This window comes from Dipodomys spectabilis, unplaced genomic scaffold (assembly GCF_019054845.1).
Source record: "Dipodomys spectabilis isolate Male_0828 unplaced genomic scaffold, ASM1905484v1 ptg000024l, whole genome shotgun sequence".
Taxonomy (NCBI): domain Eukaryota; kingdom Metazoa; phylum Chordata; class Mammalia; order Rodentia; family Heteromyidae; genus Dipodomys; species Dipodomys spectabilis.
Window position 1 is genome coordinate 2768286 of NW_024870701.1, and position 17331 is coordinate 2785616.

The window sequence follows — 17331 nt, forward strand, 5'->3', positions numbered from 1 at the left end:
TGTTTTAATTGGAGATGGATTCTAGTGAGCTTTTCTGCCCAGGGTGCCTTTGAACCCCATTCCTCTTGGATTTCAGCCTCATGAATAGCTAGGATTACAGGTGAGAACTACTGGCTCCCAGCACACTTTTAACAATGTTTTGCTAAATTATAAGCATATATGGAATCATAAACAAGGTCAAATGCACATGTGTATCACAACATTTACTAAATGTACATATTTACTAAATAATGGCATATTTGAGTGGATTCTGATGGTGTTAACTCCTGAATAAGTAACAGAACAGCTTAGCAAAACGAATACCATGATTCTAAAACATGTTTTGGGGTTTTTTTTTTAAGATAGGGGGACACATGGAGAAAGGAAGGGTGGGCCAATACAGTCATTATATTCAGTGTACATATGTAGAATGAAACCAGGTGACTTGAGGGTATGGATGGGATTGGAGAAATGAGAGGTGTGACATTGATCAATATACATTGTACTCATAAACTGATAAGGTGAGACCCTTTGTACAAACTACTTAAAGACAATTGTAAAAAAAAGTTTTTAAAGATTACATTACTACTAATTTGGAGCTAAGTTGGGAATTTTAGACCAATAAGCCACAAATAAAGAAGAAGAAATTAAAAACCTACAAAATGGAATAAATTTCGAGTTCCATACCAAAAAAAAAATCTTCCCAAAAGGACATTGTGGTTTTAAGGGAAAAGATTTTACTATTGCCACGGCGAGCCTGGGTGTAAAATAACGTTTGTCATGACCATCTGTGTGTAATTAGGGTTTTAGCAGGACAAGATGTGGGGGAGTCTTTTGGATAGGGACCAGTTTTAGGAAGGAAAGTACCTCCGCCCCCAAAAAAGTAAAACACAGAGCATTGGGAGAACAAGGTGTGTGTGTGTGTGTGTGTGTGTGTGTGTGTGTGTGTGTGTGTGTGTGTGTGTGTGTGTGTGTGTGTGTGTGTGTGTGTGTGTGTGTGTACATGGAAGTATAAGTAGGAGAAAAAGTTGGAGGATAGAAAAGTAAGTAGAGAGTTCAATTTGGTAAGCATTAGTGGCATGTCTGCTGATTGATAAAGGAAAAGGAGTAAGGAGTAAGATTCATCCTACTAGCCACATGCAGTTATTGAACTCTTGAAATGTGACTAGTATAAATTGAGATATCTATAAGTGAAAGCATATGCTGTGATTTTAATCTCATTGAAAGAATTTATATTTTAAAGGATTTTTGTACGGTTTTTTTGTACATTTTCATTCTGATTCCAAGAAAGGTTTTTGTTATTGTGGTTGCTTTGGTTTGGTTTTGTTTTTGTGGTAATAGGGCTTGAACTCAGGTCCTCACACATCTCTTGCATTTTACTTTCAGTTATTTTGCAGATAGGGTCTCGTATGTTTGCCAGAAGCTGGGACCGTGATGCTCGTACTTACACCTCTCATATAGTTGGGGTTACAGTGTGTATACTACCATGCTTGACTTGTTGTTTGAGATTGGGTCTCAATAGCTTTTTGTCTAGGTTGGATTTCAACTATGATCTTACCATCTCTGCCACACATTAGATGGGGTTACATGCATACATCACTACAGAAAGTTTAAAATTATGTGATTTATATTTGTGCCTCAGGTTATTGCATTGATGCTATTGTAAGTAACATACAACAATACTTGATAATACTCACTGTGTTAGATTGTCTAGAACTTGTAATAAAGTTACTCCTCAGAATAAACCATATGATATAGGTGATACTTTTTTTAAAAAATAATCAAAGTGCAGAGAGATTAAGCATCATTTCTGAAATCACTGTGCTGCTAAGTAGGAAACCAGGATTCAAGTGTGTACTTCTGGTTTCAGAGTTTATGATTTTCCCAGCTACTATGGCATGTCATTATTGGACTATCAGGAGTGGAATGATGTGATTGGAATAGAGCTTTAGCAAAATTGTAATAAAAATGAATGTGGGAAAGAGATTGTATTTTTCAGCCTTTTTTTGCTTAATGTTACTTTTCACTAATATTACGTCTTTCAAGTCATCTTTTCAGCTGTATCTTTTTTTTTTGTCAGTCATGGGGCTTGAACTCTGGGCCTGGGTGCTGTTCCTAGCTGTTCAGCTCAAGGCTAGCACTCTACCACTGGAGCCACAGCTTCACTTCTGGTTTTCTGGTGGTTAATGGAAATAAAAGTCGCACAGACTTTACTGCCCCGCTGGCTTTGAACAGTGATCCTCAGATCTCAGCCTCCTGGGTAGTTAGGATTATAGGTGTGAGCCACCAGCGCCTCACAGCTGTACCTTTTAAAGTATCCTGCATGTTAACTACTCAAATGTTTTGTCTTTCTTACCTCTGTAGATTTGATAATGGGCTGCATTAAAAGTAAAGAAAACAAAAGTCCAGCCATCAAATATACGATTGAAAACCCTCCAGAGCCTGTCAGTACAAGTGTCAGCCATTATGTAGCAGACCACACTACAGTGACACCATCATCATCAGCAAAGGGAGCTTCAGTTAATTTTAGCAATCTTTCCATGACACCATTTGGAGGATCCTCAGGAGTAACTCCTTTTGGGGGAGCATCTTCTTCATTCTCTGTGGTGCCAACTTCATATCCAACTGGCTTAACAGGTGAGACTTAAACTGACAGTTATGCTGAGTTATACTGCATATAACTTTATGCAGTACTTACTTAAACTCTGTCTGCCAGAAACTTACGTGTACAGATTAAAATCTAAGAGAAATTAGTCAGTATGTACATGGATATGGTTTGGGGAAACTTAATGATGATCTAAAGATTATCATGTGCTGGTTTATACCACTAATTATTAACTCATTGTCCAAGTAATTATTGGGTGTCTGTGTGGCGGGCACTGGATTAAAACTTCCATCAGTCCCTCTGGAAGTTTATTAATTCTCAGGACTATAAAATGCTAGCTATAAATATTAAAATACTATAGCAGTTAGTAAATAAAAGTTAGATGGCAATGTAGCAGTAACAGAATGTTTGTTTCTATCAGATACTGTTGACTTTAGAAAGGAAAAAGAGTTTAAATTTATTTATTTATTTATTTTTATGTTTTTGCCTGTCGTGGGGCCTGAATTGTGAGCCTGGGCACTGTCCCTCAGCTCTTCAGCTCAAAGACAGTGCTCTACCACTTGAGCCACAGCGCCACTTCCAGCTTTTTCTGCTTATGTGGTGCTGAGGAATCCAACTCAGGGCTTCATGCATGCAAGGCAAGCACTCTACCCCACTGAGCCTCCTTCCCAGCCCTTAAATGATTTTTTAGCTCCTCAAATTTCCTCCATTTTATACCCATGAGTAGATGGATATAAACTAATAATGTTTCTGGCAAGTCAGTGGATTGTACTGAGTATAGGATATACATGCTCAGATTAAGAATATATTGTTCAGGCCTGAGGCTAATGCTCAGTAGTAGACAACTTGCTTTGCAGGCCTGAAGTTCTGGGTTTGCTCTCCCATACCACAAATCTTAAAATGTTCAAAAGGATACCATGGGGGAAATATGTCATTAATAATAATATTAGCCATTAATAACAAAATATGTAGATAATAACTATTGTATTCTTGAAAATTGTTTTCTTAACAAAAAATGATGACTGTGAGGTAATAGGTAGGCTACTTAGCTTAAATCATAATTTATTCCATAATAAATTCTATAATTTACACAATTTAAAATTATATTATACATAATAAATGTATACAATTTTTAAAAAACAGAATAATGAGAATACCAGAATTACCTGCCTTGAGTAATTGTGGACACTGAAATGTTGAACATATTGCATACATCTGTTCTGTTGTAATTTATTTAGATTGCACACAAAGTTTGGTTGTGTAGTATGCTCATCTCCTTGTGCACATGTTGTTAAATGTGACAGGGTTTTGGGGAATGTATGCTTGAACTCCTGTCAGCCATATAATTTAATTTCTAAGACAAATGTGACTTGTTTTACAATAAGTATAAATAAATAATCCTATTAAATCTTTTATATATTTTTAAAATTTTTATTGTAAGGGTGATATACAGAGGGATTACAGTTATGTAAGTCAGGTATTAAGTACATTTCTTTTTGGACATTGTCACCTCTTCCTTCATTCTCTTCCAGTTTTTCCCCTTCTGACCCCTCTTCTGCTCAAGTTGTATAGTTCATTTCCAACATAGTGTCTGGTGAATATCACTGCTGAATTAGTTCGCCCTTTGTTCCCATTTCTTTGCTTCCAGTTCCCCTCCCCAAATCAGATGAACTTACATATAAGACAAAGGGTACAGAAATTTAAAAAAAACTATTAAATCTTAATAATTCCTGTTAATGACTGTGGGGGGAAATGTACAACCATTGCTTCTAAGAAATTGAGAAGATAAAAAAGAAGAAAGAAGATCAGTGTCAGTCATCCTTCTAAAGGACTGACTTGAAAGTTGTATTTTCAAACCAGAAATATTCCTTCATAAACTGAAATTTAACTTATTCCTCTTCATCGATAAAATTTTATGATTTAGAGACTATTTTCATGGAAAATCTCAAAGAACATTCTATGAAACTGCAGCTGTCCAAAGCCTAATTTATTTTAAAAATAAATCTAGAGACTAAGGAGGACACTGACCCCAAGCTTTTTTTTCTTTATTTCTTTCTTTTTTGCAGGCAGTAGTTCTTTATTTCTTTTTTATTGATTTATCTGTATCATTTACCTTGATTCTTTCTTCCTCTGCCAGGTGGTGTTACTATATTTGTGGCCTTATATGATTATGAAGCCAGAACTACAGAAGACCTTTCATTTAAGAAGGGGGAAAGATTTCAAATAATTAACAATACGTAAGTACTATGAATATTTTGTGAGAGAGAATTGTTGGCAGAAACCTGATCTTTACATCAAAACCATTAAACTGATTAATGATCTGAAGATGAGAAAGAGGCCTAAGTCTCTGACCGTTGAGTTGGATAGGATAATGCGTTTGGCTTCTTGAGATACATGGCATAATACTACTGCAGCAGAAGTTACACTCCCACAAAACAGTAGGTTTAATAATGAAGACTTCTGGGTGTGATAGTGTACATCTATAATGCCAACAGCCAGGAGGCTGAGGCAGGAAGATCCACAAGTTTTGAGGCCAGTCTAGATCTACATAGATCCTGTCTATCCTGGATTACATATCAAGATTGTATCCCAAAAACAAAAGAAAAAAATGCTTATAACGAGAATTCTATGTAATTACCAGATGATATAAAGATGCTATTTCTTTACTAGAGTGCAAAGGGGTTTCTTTGTGATACTTTCATACAAATACACATGTACTTTGGTCAGATTGACCCCCAGTGTAACTTTATTATTGCTCTTTCCCTTTTAAAAATAGTTTTTAACTTCTTCCTCCCTCTCTGCCACTTAAGCCACACCCTTCCAGTCCAGTTTTTGGCTGCTTATCTTGAAGTCTCACAGACCTTTTTGCCTTGGCTGACTTCAAATCACTATCCTCTGCATGAATGACCAGTGGCTGGTCTCATTCTATTTTTTACATGTTTGTGAGGTATTTTGATCTATTCAACCACCTTAACACCAAAGATTTCATTTTTCCTAAAATATACAAGGGAAAAATTAGGTAAGAAATCCTTATTTCCCCAAATGTACCAAATTGTTTTCTCTTTATTTGACTCTTAGACTTTTTGTCACTTAGTGATCCACCAAAAAAACTTGGTGCTTGTTAGGAAAAACAATAATTTTGTTAACAACCCTAGCAGCCATTTTGTAATATCTCAAATCACATACTATGGGCTCCTTGCTTCCAGTCACGTTTTTCCTTATCTTTATTTCCATCCATTGCCAATTGTTGTTCTAGAAAATAAAGTATGATTTTGTCTTTCTGCCTTAAAATCCTTCCATAGCCAATAATACTATCAAGATAAAAGAAAAACAACAGCAACGATAATCATGCATTGGGGGTTTGCTGTGTCTGCTTCTCTTTACTCACTCTATCACACACCCATACTGAAGTAATTGAAATATTCTCAATGTCCTGGAGTTTCCACTCTCTCCATGTCCGTGTGTGACTTCTGTTTTTTGTGTGTAGGGCAAGTGTTCTGTCACTAAAGCCACACTGCCAGTCTTCATTTCTTTTGTCTTACCACCCTACTCATTCTTTAAAATATAGTTCATAGGTCTCTTCTAAATGATGCCTCTCATACCTAGCTTGGTCCCCACACCCTGTTTATTGTTTCTCTTGGGTATTTATTATAGCACCCTGTGCAAACCTCAGTCATATTCTCATCAAATTTTAAATTATACTTTGTCACTTGGCCTGTCATTCAGAGTGGCTTAGGAGATACTTGAGATACTGGAGATATATTTGCTTGTCATAATCAGGATGCTGCTTCTGTTTATCTAGTGGGTAGCGGTCACAAGTATTAATAAACAACAGATTTATCAACTCAAAAAGTGTCAGTATCAGTGAAGATGGTGGGCTCCATGAGGTTAAGGACTATCTGTTTTCCATACATCCTGTGAAGCAATCAATAGGTCATGTAAGAGAATGAATGTTGGGAAGCTGAAACATGTATGAAGGACATGGGAGCTAAGAGGAAGGAGTAGACAAATGGAGAGAGGGATGGTGGGCAAATACAGTCATAAAATTCAATGTGAAAATAAATAGAAAATAAGACAAGCGGAAAAGGGATAGATGAGAGAGGGAGAAGGATAAGGTGACACTGATCAAAAAGCATTGTACATGGGTGTCCGTGTACTAGCTACTCAGGAGGCTGAGATCTGTGGATCACAATTCAAAGCCAGCTCAGTCAGAAAAGTCCATGAGACTGTTAACCTCCAGTAAACTCAGAAAAAGCCAGAAGCGGTGCTGTGGCTCAAGTGGTGGAGTGCTCATCTTGAGCACAAAGGTGCTCAGGGATAGCAGCCAGGCTCTGAGTTCAAGCCCCAGGACTGGCCAAAAAAAAAGGCATTGTATATATAAATGAACATGTTAAATTGAGACACCCCTCCCCCCCTTACTACAGCTATTTGAAGATTGATTGATTGATTAATGCCAGTTCTGGGGTTTGAACTCAGGGCTTGGGTACTGTCCCTAAGCATCTTTTGCTCAAGGCTAGTACTCTACCACTTGAGCCATGGCACCACTTCCTGCTTTCTCTTTATATGTGATACTGAGGAATGGAACCCTGGACTTCATGCATGCTAGGCAAGCACTCTTGATGTAAGCCACATTCCCAGCCCAAAAAAAATTTTTTTTTTTAGAAGTAGTCCAAACAGAATAATTTGAAAGATTTATCTCCCCAACTCTAGTCAGCATTTTACTATCTTAGGTTGAAAGAATAACATAGAAAATCATAACTAAGGGGCTGGGGGGAGATAGGAGGGCAGGCAGGAAACAAAGGAGAAAACAGCAATGCTTGATAAGAAATGTACTCATTACCTTGCTCATGTAATTGTAACCCCTCTGTACGGTATTTTCACAATAAAAAAAACTTGTTAATTAAAAAAAAAGAAAATCATAACTAAAATTTAAGCTTAAGCATGTGACTAGTTGCCAGGGGGTCATGCATATAATCCTAGATACTTGGGAGATTGAGAATGAAAGAATCTTGGTTCAAGGACAGCTTCAAGATCTCAACTCACATCTGAGTTCACTGATGTACACCTGTGCTTCCAGCAACCATGGGAGGTCTAAAGTAGGCAGATCACAGCTCAGGTGCTCACTGAGGCCAAAATGAGAACCTGTCTCAAAAATAACCATTGAAAAGCAAGATTGGAGATGGGCCTTAAGTGGTAGAAGTATCTGATGTTTTGAGGGGTTTTCTTGCTGGTTTGGAGCAGACGTATATAACTTTACAGCTTTACTTTTGTTTAGTCTTAACTCATGTAACCTATCTTTTAAATGTTGTTCCTTTGAATTCTTGAACAAATGAGTGCTTACATTGCAAAATAGAAATAATACCTTTTACTTGCTTCAGACAAGAACTTTGGTACAATAGTCTTAACTGGTAACTTTTGTTTTATGTGTTACAGGGAAGGAGACTGGTGGGAAGCAAGATCAATTGCTACAGGAAAGAACGGTTATATCCCTAGCAATTATGTAGCGCCTGCAGATTCCATTCAGGCAGAAGAGTATGGCAATACTTCATATTTTATTTATTATTTTGACTTTAAAAATGTTTTAATGCACATTCTACTTAACCACAACTTTACACACACACAATTACATACTACTTTTAATACAGCTAATGTATCATATTAATAGACACAAGTTGAAAATTAATAATTAATATTATATCTACTCAGTATCAGATGAATCTGTATTAACCATACTGCATTATGCCTCCTCTCTATTTTTCTACTTGTTTTTTAAAAATTATATTCATTCTTTACATACTCTACAAACTCACTTCAGTTATATACTTCAGTTAGTATTATATCATGTAAATTTCTTGTCAGGTACTTACATTGTGCTTGTGTAGGAGAATATGTTTGTCTTCTAGGAAACTCACACTGAAGTATTAATGATTGCAACATGTTTGCAACTTCCAATAGTGAAAGAGCAGGTACACACACACATACACACGAGTGAGTACAACAAAGCAAAATGTGAACAACTGGGAGACCTAGTTCTATGGTAATATTCTTACAGCTTTTAAAAATGAGTAGGTGGGTTAGGAAGGTGGCTCAGTGGTAGAGTGCTTGCCTTTTATGTATGAGGTCCTGGGTTCGATTCCTTAGCACCACATAAGCAGAAAAAGCCAGAAGTGGCCCCATGGCTCAAGTGGTAGAGTGCTAGCTTTGAGCTGAAGGACAGCACCAAGAGTTCAGGCACCACTCTCAACCAAAAAAAAAAAAATGAGAGAGAGTAGGTAACTTTTGGTTACAACTTTTAGGTCAAACCAGTTTACCTGGTCCATAAATGCTACTTCATTTTCACTTTAGAGCACTTAGCACAGTTCCATGCATATATAGTAGATACTGTTTCAGTATTTGCTTGCTTTTTATTAGTGATGCATATTTTATCTCAATGACTCTTTTCTACTCTATTTGTTGCTTTTTATTTCTTTCTTTGTCTTCTCCAGTATTCAGTAAATTTTTCCATAGCGGAAATTGTCATTTTTAGTCATTCACCTCTATTAAGTCAAACTCATGAAACTTATACTTGCATCTTACTGAATATAGGTGATCACTCTATTCCTAGAGAATAACTTCTGTTCTCCTCATTGTACTCAGGCATTTCCCTCTGTCACTGACAGAAAGGGTCTGTATTCTCTTTCCTTCTTTTACTATTTCTAGGACTTCTAGGTAGAGTTCAAGAGAAATTTTGAGTAATCTATATATGAAAATACTATAAATGTGACTACTAGAACATCGCCACATTTATATTTCGGATTAAAAAATAAAAACCTGGGTTGTATGCCATGCCTTGTCATTCTCCCTATTGTGTTCCCTTCTTACTGGTATTTATGTATGGTTTTTTGACTTTCATATTTTTCCAACTTGCAGTACCATTAATTTTTTTTCCAGATGGTATTTTGGCAAAATGGGAAGAAAAGATGCTGAAAGGTTATTGCTGAATCCTGGCAACCAACGAGGTATATTCTTAGTAAGAGAAAGTGAAACTACTAAAGGTATGAACTGTTATTACACTAATGTAAGTAGAAAATTGCCGTGAGCAATATTTTGAGGAAGGTATAATAAAGGAATTTATTTTTACACCTAGGTGCTTATTCCCTCTCTATTCGTGATTGGGATGAGGTAAGGGGCGACAATGTGAAACACTACAAAATTAGAAAACTTGACAATGGTGGATACTATATTACAACCAGAGCACAATTTGATACTCTACAGAAATTGGTGAAACACTACACAGGTAGGTGAATTATTTCAGAGGTAAAATTTATTTCTTCATCCTCTATGAAGACAAAACCAAGTCTTAAACTTCTTAACACTTATACATAGCATGTGCCCAGTAAATATTTATATTCTAATTTTAAAATGGGAAACAAAAGCTGGATATGGCCTGGGCAATAAATTAAGACCCTATCCCTAAAAAAATAAAACAGGTAATACTTAGTATCTGAATTAGGTTATTAGATAATGTGCTAAACTCAGACTGTCATTATAATTCTTTTTTATTGGGGGGGGAGGGGAGTCCAGTCGTGGGGCCTGAACTCTGGGCCCGGGCGCTGTCCCTCAGCTCAAGGCTAGCGCTCTACCATTTGAGCCATAGCACCACTTCCGGCTTTTTTCTTTTTTCTGATGTGGTACTGAGGAATTGAACCCAGGGCCTTAGGCATGCAAGGCAAGCGCTCTACCACTGAGCCACCTTCCCAGCCCCTCATATAATTCTTATATCTCGCTGGCTTAATGTTTACATTAGAATTCATTTTATAGCATAGATTTCAAGATGAATTGAAAATGTTTTAAAAAGAACAAAAATTTCATTATAGACATTAATAGGGCATAAATAAGTAGGCAAAATTAAACACTTTATCTCCGATGCTCTCTTGGATTACTTTGCCTTTGTGGGGGTGGGGGGGGAGGTAAATGTACCTTTTAAGATTCAAACACAATGAAATTTTGTCTGTCTTATCCTAGAAAATTAAAGCAACCGTAGACATTCTTGTCTTTCAAGGTCCTTTGGAAAGTATTCATTACTAGAGTATTGTGTCTCAAAACTTCTCATTGCCAATTTGATATCTGAATGCAGATCAAAGTGTTAACATGATAGCACTACAAGAGGGGAAGTTTCCATAGTAATTTTTTCCGCAGTGACAGCGTGTTGCAAATTGAGTCTTACCAAGTCAATCAGTAGTCTTGACATTGATCAAACATGTCACCAAGAAGATTCATCACTTCTAATTGCCCTTGTAAGAATGTAATTGGTGTGATATCTACATAAGAATGGGAGGAGTACCTCATACAATTGAATAATAAGGTGTACAAATAATGCCCTCACAAATCTGCGTTCCCTGGTTTTGTGTCTCCTCTATTTAAAATTCAGTCTCCTTAAAGGACTTCTTCCTTGATTTTTAGTGTTATAAATTAGTGGTTATTTTATGTAACTAATAATAGTTAGGGAATAAATAAATCCTAGTGATCAAAACCAAACCTTTGGAAGTAGACAGACCTAGATTTAAATTTCATGGCTTTACTAATTTTGGAGCCTTGGGAGAGTTTCATAACTTTCCAAGCCTCATTTACATGAAATGTATATAGTGTATTAGCACACTAGCTAGAACATAGTATATAGTAGATAATAATGTAAAAAAATACATATTTATAACATTTCACTTCTGTTTTTGCTTCTTTATGTTTTTAGAATAAAGTTGATAAAACATTGTTATTTTTCTACATTCAGGCTTTTTAAAAACAATTATATACTATGTTTATGTAGCTTAATTTTGTAATGCATTTTACAGTGTAGTTTATTTATTTATTTAGATCATGCTGATGGTTTATGCCACAAGTTAACAACTGTTTGTCCAACTGTGAAACCCCAGACTCAAGGTCTAGCAAGAGATGCTTGGGAAATTCCTCGAGAGTCATTGAGACTAGAGGTTAAACTAGGACAAGGATGCTTCGGTGAAGTATGGATGGGTAAGAATTCCAAAATTCTAGTTTATATGTTTAAGTAGTTAACTGTTATTCACTGAAGTTTGCTATGAAATCTCTTAAAACATATGCTGAAGTAGTAAAAGGTGTTATTTCTGTAGGAACATGGAATGGAACCACAAAAGTAGCAATTAAAACACTAAAACCAGGTACAATGATGCCAGAAGCTTTTCTTCAAGAAGCTCAGATAATGAAAAAATTACGACATGACAAACTTGTTCCACTATATGCTGTGGTTTCTGAAGAGCCAATTTATATTGTCACGGAATTTATGTCAAAAGGTATGTATATATTGGTGTGGTTTTTTTTTTTTTTTTTTTGGGGGGGGGTCCGGTTGTGGGGCCTGAATTCTGGGCCGGGGCACTGTCCCTCAGCTCTTCAGCTCAAGGCTAGCACTCTACCACTTGAGCCACAGTGCCACTTCCAGCTTTTTTCTATTTCCTTATGTGGTGCTGAGGAATCGAACCCAGGGCCTCAGGCATGCAAGGCAAGCACTCTACCACTGAGCCACCTTCCCAGCCCTGGTGTGTGTGTGTGTGTGTTTTTTAAGACTATTTATGTTGGAAAAAAATTTTTTTAAGTAAGTCTATGGCCAGATGCCAGTGGTTCACACCTGTAATCTTAGCTACTTAGGAAGTTGAGATCTGAGAATTTCATGATTCAAAGCTAACTCAGGCAGGAAATGTTGTGAGACATTTTTATCTCCAATTAACCACCAAAAAGCTGGAAATGGAGGTATGGCTCAAGTGACAGAGCACTAGCCTTGAGCAAAAAAAAAAAAAAGCTCAGAGATAACACCTATGTTCTGAGTTTAAACCCCAGAACTGACACCAGAAAAGAGAGAGAGAGAGAAACAGAAAAAAGTAAATCTAATTTTATACATACATTTTTATTTTAGTACGTTCAAGATTTTTATACAGGAATCTGAAAAGAGGAAATGTAATACTTTATAGAAAAATTATTACTTTCAGTTTTTCCAGAGGATACTACAATGTTTAGAAAGAAATTAAGCAGGCAGAATCTGTTTTGAAAATAAATTTAACTAAAGAAAATGGAAAGTAGTGAAGTGAAAAATAAAAAATTGTAAATATATGGAATTAAAATAGTAAAATCAGAAAGATGCTTATGCAGAAAAGTAAAGTTAAAGGAATTCATTTCTACTCATTTTTTTTGGGTCCGGTCATGGGGCCTGAACTCTGGGCCTGAGCGCTGTCCCTCAGCTCTTCAGCTCAAGGCTAGCATTCTACCACTTGAGCCACAGCACCACTTCCGGCTTTGTTTTTTGTTTTTTCTGCTTATGTGGTGCTGAGGAATCGAACCCAGGGCCTCATGCATGCAAGGCAAGCGCTCTACCACTGAGCCACCTTCCCAGCCCCATCTACTCATTTTCATATAACCACAATCCATATATACTCAGAACTTTCAGAAGCTTTCTTTTTTCACTACCATCAATGGAATTGTCTCCATTCATTTCTTTTTCTTTCTCTCTCTTTTTTTTTCTTTTTCTTTTTTTGGTGGTCATGGGGCTTGAATTCTGGGTCTGGGTACTGTCCTTCAGCTCTTCAGTTTAAGGCAGCGCTCTACCGCATCCCTTCCAGTTTTCTGGTGGTTCATTGGAGATAAGAGTCTCCTGGACTTTGTTGCCCCGGCTGGCTTTGAACCACGATCCTCAGATCTGAGCCTCCTGAGTAGTTAGGATTACAGGTGTGAGCCACTGGCCAGGGCTCTTCATTCTTTTCAACCTAGATCTTGCGTGACAAAGGTTAATTATTGTCAGAATCAAGAGAATAATATTGCTTTTCTCTGTTCCTAGTCTGGTGACACTTTAGAAGAGGAATCAATAGTCACAGAATGTGATGACTGACTGTATTTTGCCCATTTTGAATCAGATCTGTCTTAAAATTTATTTATTGATATTTTGAATCAGACTAGTTAAATCACTAAATTATGTCACCCTCTCCAGTTTACTTTGACCAATGAAGTAGTTCCATCTAGTGGTGATAGGAGCAACTACAAACTAGCAAATCAACCACTACAACTTTTATTAGTGGATAGCTAAAACATTCTGAAAGTCCCAAAGTGCCTGGTATTCTTTAGAAGGAGTTTCTCTTGCAAACAACTGTTCAGTAAGCTATTGGAAAGGGTACATTGAATGAACTAGAAGAGGAAGGAGGGACAAGGTAGATGTTACAATTAAAATATTGATAGTACAAGAGATGAAATGGAGAAAATGCTGATGGTTCATTTAGCTCTGTATATTAATTTAAAGAACTATTTAGCTGGAGGGACATAGTAGAATTCTGTGTTGGCAAGTAACTGAGGATTATTTCCAGGTGGAAGAATTTAAATTACAAGTAACAAAAGCCCTTTCTAGTTTCAAAACTTGTTAACAGCCTCACCCATTCTAATATTGAGTTACTTAACCATTAACCCCCTATAATCCATTCAGACTCATTGCTTCATGTACTCTAGTATAAACTTTACTGTTCTGGACAAATTTGTCTGTGTTTTGTTGGTGGTGATTTTGTTGTTGTTTAGTTTGTTTCATGGTTGTTTTTTTCTTCCTGTGGTGCTGAGGATCAAACTCAGGAACATGGGGATGCAAAGTATTGAGTCATACATACCCCAACCTGCCCATTATTTTTGTTGTTTTTTTTCACCTGAAATTTGATATCCCTACCTATTGGCCAGTCTACCAACTACACACTACCTTGATCATGGTATCCAATCCATAACCACATATTACATTTAGTTCTCATTTCTCTTTAGTCTCTGAATCTAGAACTGTTCCTCAGCCTTTGTTTTTCACATACATAGCATTGCTACTTTTTATGGTCCAGGTTTATGTTTTAAAGATTGGCCTTAATTGGTTTCATCTGCTGTTTTCTCTTGACTAAATTCAAGGTATACTTTATTATTATTATTATCTTTAAGTAGTTGTACAAAGAAGTTGCCATTCTACAAAACTGTATATGAATACAAAGTGTCTGACAACATTGTCACCCATCTCTCTTAACCCATCCCTTCTCTTACTTTGTTTTCTTTACTTGAGATTAGATGATTACATAAATTTCACATATTTCACAGTATTGTGGAATAGTGATACTTAGTTAGAGTCACAAACACATTTTAATTTTCACAAGGTCAAGATATACTTTTAACTGGCAGTAGAAGCAACAACCAGACTTTGCATTCCTAGCCTTTCACTTTGTTATATTCATGGCACTTTGCTGTTTCCTGGTGTCTTCTGCTAAAATTGAGTGCAGTACTTCCATAGCAGCTAATTTAGCCAGTTCTGTATAGTTGCAACTGTACCAGGATAGTCCCAGGTATCTGAATTCTTCTTTCAGGTTGACTTAAAATAGGCCTTAAAACTATTTTTAAAGTCAAAGTTAGAATCAAAACAAGGGAAAAAAGACTTGATCAACCAAAGGAAAAAAGGTTAATCTGGTGGTGTTTTCTCTTGGGATAAGGAAATTTACATGTATTTCCTTTTTTCATGTGTTATCTAGAGAAGTTTTCAGTTTTCTTAAGGGAATATTTTCCAGAATCTTCCTTAAATTTCAAATCTGCCAAAAGGCATCCAAAAAATGAAAAGCCAAAAGTTTTTGCTGTTTGATAATTTGTTTGGGGATGGAAGGAGTATTTGTTTCAATCTTAATATAAAATGTGCTTATTTTCCACAAATAATCTTGTTGTCTCTTACAGGGAGCTTATTAGATTTTCTTAAGGAAGGAGATGGAAAGTATTTGAAGCTTCCACAACTAGTCGATATGGCTGCTCAGGTATTTGCATATACATATGTTAATCTAAATTGAAAGTATACGTTTAAAATGTAGAAAACATAGAGTAAATGTGGAATCTTAACAGGGATTTATAAATATTATATTTTATGTAATGAAATAATGGAATTTTAGAAGAGGAAGGAACATTGTAGATAATCAGATGTACTCTCCTAATATTACAGATAACAGTATCTGAAGACCAGAAGTCTCTAAAATTTGCATAGCTTTTTAGCAGCAGAACCAATCTTAGAATCAGCTGTAGAACTCCTACTCTAGTGCTATACTACATCCCATGGTCTCTTAGAAAATGTTTCTACAAATGTAAAGTTTATATTCATATTTTAGCAGACAAATTTAAGAAAATTAAAATAGGTGTGTGTCATTTCAAAGAGAATATTAGATGTCTAAAGTATGTGCTCCATTTTTTTATTACTATAATACAAATCAAAAATTAAGATGTCAGTATACAGTTAAGAATGAGCCTTTGTAGCTGGGTGCCAGTGGCTCACACCTGTAATCATAGCTACTCAGGAGATCTGAGGATCAAGGTTCAAAGCCAGGCAGGAAAATCCATGAGACTCTTATCGCCAATAAACTACTCAGAAAAAGCTGGAAATGGCTCTGTGGTTCAAGTAGTAGAGCGCTATCCTTGAGTACAAAGAAGCTCAGGAATAGTGCCCAGGCCCAGAGTTCAAGCAAGCCCCAGGACCAGGGGGGAAAAAAAGAGCCTTTGTTTACTCTTCTAAGTTCACTTTCTGTTAAGATTGATGGTAATGTTCAAGGGGTATTTTACTGGTTTCATTTGATATGCTGGTTCTGCAGCTCTTAGTTCCCAGTGAGTATCCTCATGCTCATAGAATCTGGCAGTTCAGAGAAACTTTATGCTGAGAAACTTACTTATGAGACAAGCATATGCCAGGCCTTAATTAAGCTCAAGGCTTTTAGACATTGGATATAAGGGGAATCAGCCCACCTCTTTTGTAAAAAGAACAGGTAAATATGTTAGGCCTAAATGCTACATAAAATTCTATTGCACTGCCTCCTTTTTTTAGTCCTTTAACTGAATGTGAAAATTAGGCAGGAGATGTGCTTAACATTCAAACCTCAGTATTAGGGGGAGAGTGAGGGAAGCTGGGCACAGGTTGCTCATACCTATAATCCTAGCTACTCAGGCAGTTGAGACCAGAGTATCAGGGTTCAAAACCAATTTGGGCAGATAAATCCTCAAGATTCTTTTAATTTCAGTAACCAGGAAAAAGCCAGAAGTGAAGGGTGTGGCTTTAGGGGTAGAGCACCCATAAGCAAAAAAAAAAAAAAGCCAAGAGAGATCCTGAGCCAAGAGTTTAAATTCCAGTATCTGCACACAAAAAAAATAAAGTCATTTTCTTAGGCCATACACTAACAGATTACCAGTCATATTTGCCTGGTATGGACGTGGGCCTTGATGGGATTCTATCCAGAGGTTCTAAGTAATCCCAGATATTTTGTTTGTTTTGTTTTTTGGTGTTGGTGCTGGGGCTTCAACTAGTGGTTAATTGGAGATTATAAGTGTCTCTTGAGTTTGTCTGCCTGGGTTGACTTAGAACCATGATGCTCAGATTTAAATCTCCTGAGTAGTCAGGATTACAGACATGAGCTACCAGCTCCCAGTTCCAGATTTTTTTTTTCTAAGTACATAAGAGATTTTTTTGTATTTCAGTGGTTTGTTTTATTGTTCCTATTTTTTTCCCCTCCAGACTATGCCTGTACTATCTTTTTGTTGTTGTGGAGAGCATTTGAGGTTTTAACTCAGGTCCTCATGATTGTTAGGCTGCTACTTACTGTACAGCATGAGCCATGCCTCCAGCTCTGGTTTTTGTTGGTTATTTTTGTTGTTTTTTTTGTGGTGTGTGTGTGTGTGTGTGTGTGTGAGTCTGTCTGTTTGTCTGCCTGTCTTTCTGT

General features: G+C 36.5%; 1 protein-coding gene across 1 annotated transcript in view; it reads left to right on the top strand.

Moving 5' to 3' along the window:
• The window catches only part of Yes1 (YES proto-oncogene 1, Src family tyrosine kinase), a 71708-nt gene that overhangs the window by 41762 nt on the left and 12615 nt on the right, over positions 1 to 17331 (top strand). Inside the window, exons 2-9 of the mRNA XM_042675169.1 lie at positions 2344 to 2616; positions 4722 to 4821; positions 8018 to 8116; positions 9515 to 9618; positions 9711 to 9860; positions 11435 to 11590; positions 11707 to 11886; positions 15314 to 15390. Coding sequence (XP_042531103.1) covers positions 2352 to 2616; positions 4722 to 4821; positions 8018 to 8116; positions 9515 to 9618; positions 9711 to 9860; positions 11435 to 11590; positions 11707 to 11886; positions 15314 to 15390 — 1131 coding nt within the window. The 5' untranslated portion in view covers positions 2344 to 2351. The remainder of the gene's footprint in view (positions 1 to 2343; positions 2617 to 4721; positions 4822 to 8017; positions 8117 to 9514; positions 9619 to 9710; positions 9861 to 11434; positions 11591 to 11706; positions 11887 to 15313; positions 15391 to 17331) is intronic.